We start from the raw sequence: 6,533 nt of genomic DNA on the forward strand, positions 1-6,533 counted from the left end.
TTTTTTTTTTTTTTGTCTCATGAAAGGTATTGCTGCTGTAATAAATTACCATAAACTTAGTGACCAAAAAAATCACAAATTCATGGTCTTATAATTCTGTGGGTTGGAAATCTGACATGCACCTCACAGGGCTAAAATCAATCAAGGTGTCTGCAGGGCTTTGCTCCTTTCTGGAGGCCACAGAGGAGCTTTTTCCAGCTTCGGAAGGTTACCCACATTCTTTAGTTGATGGACCCCTGCATCCATCTCCACATCCAACTCTATTCTCTGACCATTCTTCCATAATCACACGTCCCTCTCTTGACAGGAGGATATGTTCTCTGACTTTAGGGGCCCATGTGATCTTACCTCAAGATCCTTAACTTAATCACATCTTCAAAGTCCCTTTTGCCATGTAAAGTAACAAATTATAGGTTCTAGGAGATAGGACATGGACATCTTTGTTTCTCTTGGTACAAAACCCTCAAGAACCTTATGGATCTCCTGCATATATCATGGGGATTTCCTCCATCAGACATGAAGCTTCCCCACAGATCTTTCCTAGAAATTCACACATCTATTTTTTTTTATACTTTAAGTTCAAGGATATATGTGCAGGTTTGTTACATAGGTAAACATGTGTCATGGGTGTTTGTTATATAGATTATTTCATCACCCAGGTATTAAGCCTAATACCCATTAGTTACTTTTCCTGATCCTCTCCCTCCTCCAACCCTTCACCTTCTGATAGGCCTCAGTGTGTGTTGTTCCCCTCTATGTGTCCATGTATTCTCATCATTTCATTACCACTTATAAGTGAGAACATGTGGCATTCGATTTCTGCTCCTGTATTAGTTTGCTAAGGATAATAGCCTCCAGCTCCATCCATGTCCCTGCAAAGCACATGATCTTATTCTTTTTGTTATGGCTGCACAGTATTCCATGGTGAATATGAACCACATTTTCTTTATCCAGTCTATCATTGCTGGGCATTTAGGTTGATTCCATGTCTTTGCTATTGTGAACAGTGCTGCAATAAGCATACATGTGCATGTGTCTTTATAATAGAATGATTTATATTCCTTTGGGTATATACTCAGTAATAGGATTGCTGGGTCAAATAGTATTTCTGTCTTTAGGTCTTTGAGGAATTGCCACACTGTCTTCCACAATAGTTGAGCTAGTTTACACTCCCAGCAACAGTGGGTATAAGCATTCCTTTTTCTCCACAACCTTGTCAGTATCTGCTGTTTTTAGACCTTTTAATAATAGTCATTCTGACTGGTGTGAGATGGTATCTCCTTGTAGTTTTGATTTGCATTTCTCTAACAATCAGTGATGCTGAGCTTTTTTTCATATGATTGCTGGCTGCAAGTATGTCTTCTCTTGAGAAGTATCTGTTGATGTCCTTTGCCCACTTTTTAACGGGGTTGTTTTTCTTATAAATTTGTTTAAGTACCTTATAGATGCTGGATGTTAGATCTTCATCAGATGCATAGTTTGCAAAAATGTTCTCCCAGTCTGTAAGTTGTCTATTCACTCTGATGATAGCTTCTTTTGCTGTGCAGAAACTCTTTAGTTTAATTAGATCCAATTTTTCAATTTTGGCTTTTATTGCAATTGCTTTTGGCGTCTCTGTCATGAACTCTTTGCCCATGCCTATGTCCTGAATGGTATTGCCTAGGTAATCTTCCAGGGTTTTTATAGTTTTGGGTTTTACATTTAATTCTTTAACCTGTCTTGAGATAATTTTTATATATGGTGTAAGGAAGGGGTCCGGTTTCAATTTTCTGTATACAGCTAGCTGATTATCCCAGTACCATTTACTGAATAAGGAAACCTTTTGCCATTGCTTGTTTTTGTCAGGTTTGTCGAAAATCAGATAGTTGTAGGTGTTTGGACTTATTTCTGGGTTCTCTCTTCTGTTCCACTGGGCTATGTGTCTGTTCTTGTACCAGTACCATGTTGATTTGGTTACTGTATTAGTCCATTTTCACACTGTTGATAAAGACATACCCAAGACTGGGTAATTTATACAGGAAAAAGAGTTTAATGGACTTACAGTTCCATGTGGCTGGGGAAGCCTCATAATCATAGTGGAAGACAAGAAGGAGCAAGTCACGTCTTACACGGATGACGGCAGGCAAAGAGACAGAGCTTATGTAGGGAAACTCCCCCTTATAAAACTATCAGATCTCATGAAGACATATTCACTATTATGAGAATAGCACAGGAAAAACCGGCCCCCATAATTCAACTACCTGCCACTGGGTCCCTCCCACAACACTTGGGAATTGTGGGAGATACAATTCAAGATGAGATTTGGGTGGGGACACAGCCAAACCATATCAGTTAATGTAGCCGTATAGTATGGCTTGAAGTTCGGTAGCATGATGTCTCCAGCTTTGTTCTTTTTGCTTAGGATTGCCTTCATATTCAGGCTCTTTTTTGGTTCCATGTGAATTCTAAAATCATATTTTCTAGTTATGTGAGGAAAGTCAATTGGGCAGTATGGCCATTTTAAAATGATATTGATTCTTCCTGTCCATGAATATGAAATGTTTTTCCATTTGTTTGTGTCATCTCTCATTTCTTTGAACAGGGTTTTAGTTCTCCTTGTAGAGATCTTTCACCTCCCTAATTAGCTGTATTCCCAGGTATTTTATTCTTTTGTAGCAACACACATCTATTTTGATTTCTGCTGAGATGGCTGAGGGACTCAAGAGTTACATGCCTCATCTCTTCAAATAACTTTTTATGTGAATGAATAATCTGACCTTTCACTACTTCCCAGGGAACTTGCAAAAAGTCTTGGTTGTCTCTACCAAGCACACGTCCCTGACAATGAATCTCCTTATTTTATCGTGTTTTTTGACCTGGATAGGCTGAGAATTTTCTAAATCATCAAGACTTCATTCTTTTTCATTTAGCAGCTCTTCCTTCAATATACCTCTTCCCTCTTGCATTTTACTGTAATTAGCAAAAGATACCACAACACACCATGATCACTGTATTTGGAAATCTCCTTAGCTATAGATCCAGAAAGTTCTGCTTTTCACATGAGTACAGGACAGGCCACTATATAATAAGGAGGCCTTTTCCACATCTTTCATATGTCCTTCTGAGCCCTCACCAGTAACACAGTTAACCTCCATATTTTTACTAACAGTCTGCTCATGATGATCCAGGTCTTCTCTAATGCAATATAGACTTTCTCTCTCATGTTATTTACTTCCTTCTCAGCCCTCACTAGCACAGTCTTTAGCATCCATGTTTCTACTAAGAACTACTCAGGGCAATATAGGCATAAAACTCTGGCATTAAAAACATATTTGTAACACCAAAAGCAAGTAAATTCTTATTTATTCTTACTTTTTTTCTTCTTGGGTTTTCCCAAAGTAGAGTTGTTTCCAATATCCACAGTATCTAGAAAATAACAAGTTGTAGTGAGGAAATAGAAATTAATAAATAAAAGTTACAGATTTTAGGACAATTTATACTACAGAAGGCTTGAGTTTATGAAGACGTTTAGATACTCATTCCTCTCTTTCTTCTAGAGGAATCAAAAACCTACTGAACTGAGAACTAGGAGTCTAGGATGGGCCCTGGCTCTTCTATCAAAAATATGTGTTGGGCTAAGAAGTGTAGACCTGCTGTCTTTCCTCCTGACAGTTAAATACCAGGATTAGTTGTCTTTTGAGTGTGGCCTTTCTAAGTTGTAGCAAAGTGACACTATTATCTACCAGCAGAAGTTCACTGGGGTATCCTGGGCTTCATGGAAGATTGGGTGTAACTTAATATACTAACGCAATCAACAAGATAACTGCATTTCAAAGAGTACACTTCTGTGACATCATCTATGTCTAATCAGCAGAGTCCATCCTCTTAAATATTACTTTATAGCGATCTCTTGCCTCCCTGCAGTTCCCCAAAGGCTCAGCTGAACCAAATGCAAAGAATAGGATTCTGGACAGACTAGAGCACCTACCTCCACCCTACTGGGGGTCTGTGGGGCCCACTGAGCCACCCCCATCCCACAGCCCTCAGATAGCCTTACCCATTGTGCCACATGCTTGATCACTTTCCATCTTTACTTCTGGGCCTCCTGGCACCTCTTCTGAGAAACACATGACACAGGAACACTTCTCATTTTCATATGCTGCTTGCTCTGCTCCTGGGCCAAAATTGTGATTCATGAAGACTTTCAGTTTGACCCAGTGACTCTCTTTTCTGCACCCTTGTTGCTCCTCCTTCTTTACTTTTTCCTCTGAAATCTTCTCCGTTCACTGCTCCTCCTTATATTTGACTCTCCCTTTAAGTCTATTTTTTTCTCCTCCTTTTTCTCTTTATCAGAACTCTGTTTCTGTTTTCACTATTTTCAAGTCATAATTACCTGATACATCATCATGTGGCAGGCTACAAGCAAGCTCTTCTGATTCTCCTTCTTCATTCATTGGGTGATCTTCTAGTTCACTAGACACTAATGAGAAACAAGAAAATTACTGTCCAAGGATCCTGACACAGTGACCAGAGAAGAGTTTCTAGTTCTGTCATACTGCAAACTGATATTCTGAGCTAAGATGAACTGTTCTCTGGAAAAAAATATACTTGCTCCAATAATCACATTTGACACATAACAGAGCCACGCTCTCCCCACGTTATGCACCTCATCCTCCTTTTTTCTACTTTTATTTTCGTACTTGTAGTACTGAGAATAAAGCAAGAAAACTCTTATCATTCCAGAAAATACTACTGTTCTTTGACAATAGTAAAAAGCAGCTATTTAAACTCATCCCAATTGGCCATTGACTACTTACATCACTAACCATATTTCCGAAAGCGAGCCCATCAGTGGCAGTTCTACATATCTGAAGCCTAGCCGTCAGCAACAGCCCCCTCCACAAAGCCTGCATTGATGGCCAAATGCTAAATTACTCATAAACACTCCTGTTTCTGAAGGTCTGGGGTCCCTAAACAATATGCTTCCTAAAACTCTATATAAAACCGCAGCTTCCTTTTCTATAGAGACTGTCTCTTATAAGCACAGGGCCTCCTCCCACCAGATGCCTTGCTTGGTAAGGAATAAATCAGCTTTTAGTTTCAGTTAATGAGTATTAGCCTAGCCCTTCAAATATTGGAGTTCCTGCCGAGATAATCTTGAAGATTCTTGCTGGGGAGTGTCCTATGGGGCCCTTGGATCCACAAGCATGAATCTTAGGCCACTGTGTCCATCTCAGGTCATTTTCTGACCTACTGCCAAGTGAATTTTTCTCAAAAACAACTTGAACTCTGACTTGTTTCATTGAGCTCTTAGTTCTGAATTTATCTTATTTAAAGATGGGCAGGGCATACAATTAGATAGAATTAGATATTTTGGGTTGGAAGTATATCACTTAGCAAACATTTTCTCAGTTAATGTGCTTATTTATTCACTACTTCATCTACTGTTACCTTTCTTTTGTCTTTTTCTTTTCTTTTTTTTTTTTTTGAGACAGAGTTTTGCTCTTGTCGCCCAGGCTGGAGTGCAATGGTACAATCTCGGCTCACTGCAACCTCCACCTCCCAGGTTCAAGTGATTCTCCTGTCTCAGTCTCCCAAAGTAGCTGAGATTACAGGTGCCCACTACCACACCTGGCTAATTTTTGTATTTTTAGTAGAGAGGAGGTTTCACCATGTTGGCCAGGCTGGTCTCGAACTCCTGACCTCAGGTGATCCACTCACCTCGGCCTCCCAAAGTGCTGGGATTGTAAGTGTGAGCCACCATGCCCGACCTCTTCTGTCTATTTTTAAAAAGTCTTATCTCTGCCGGGCATGGTGGCTGACGCCTGTAATAGGTCATATTACAGGCAGATTGCTTGAGCTCAGGAATTCTAGACCATCGTGGGCAACATAGCAAAACCCTACCAAAAAAAAAAGTCTTATTTCATGTGTGTTTGTTCCTGATTTTCCTGTGCTTTCTGAATGTTAGAAGATAGTGATCCAAAGCAAACAGATGGTGGCCAAGGTCTGCTAAGTCCTCAATTCAAGCCACCCCCAAAACTAATGGATGTGGGTCCATTGGACAGTAGCCAAACTGTGCAAAGATGTTTGGCCACACTTAAACTTGAGTCCCTCATCAAAACCTTCATGAGGGCACCTAGTGTTTTGTCAATTTGTGAAAGAAAATCACTTTGTTTAGTATGTAATCTGGAGTCAACTACAATCATGTAATTAATCGTATGTTCCCTTTTCAGTTACTGCTTCATTCATGTGGAACACACCACTCACACTTATACTGAAACATAGTGAGGCCGGGCGTGGTGGCTCAAGCCTGTAATCCCAGCACTTTGGGAGGCCGAGACGGGCGGATCATGAGGTCAGGAGATCGAGACCATCCTGGCTAACCCAGTGAAACCCTGTCTTTACAAAAAAAAAAAAAAAAAAAAAAAACTAGCCGGGCGAGGTGGTGGGCGCCTGTAGTCCCAGCTACTCGGCAGGCTGAGGCTGGAGAAAGGCTTAAACCCGGGAGGCGGACCTTGCAGTGAGCCAATATCCGGTCACTGCACTCCAGCCTG

At 40.4% G+C, this 6,533-nt stretch overlaps 1 protein-coding gene across 3 annotated transcripts in view; it reads right to left on the minus strand.

Moving 5' to 3' along the window:
* SP140 (SP140 nuclear body protein) overlaps positions 1 to 6,533 on the minus strand; it is a 158,450-nt gene that overhangs the window by 107,411 nt on the left and 44,506 nt on the right. For all 3 annotated transcript variants that reach the window (XM_017889515.1, XM_017889513.1, XM_017889514.1), the window contains exons 13-15: positions 4,373 to 4,459; positions 4,037 to 4,153; positions 3,352 to 3,405 (exon numbers count right to left, since the gene is read on the minus strand). In XM_017889515.1, the coding sequence (XP_017745004.1) occupies positions 3,352 to 3,405; positions 4,037 to 4,153; positions 4,373 to 4,459 (258 nt within the window). The remainder of the gene's footprint in view (positions 1 to 3,351; positions 3,406 to 4,036; positions 4,154 to 4,372; positions 4,460 to 6,533) is intronic.

The sequence above is a fragment of the Rhinopithecus bieti genome, unplaced genomic scaffold, assembly GCF_001698545.2.
Source record: "Rhinopithecus bieti isolate Rb0 unplaced genomic scaffold, ASM169854v2 scaffold_19546, whole genome shotgun sequence".
NCBI classification, from domain to species: Eukaryota; Metazoa; Chordata; class Mammalia; order Primates; family Cercopithecidae; genus Rhinopithecus; species Rhinopithecus bieti.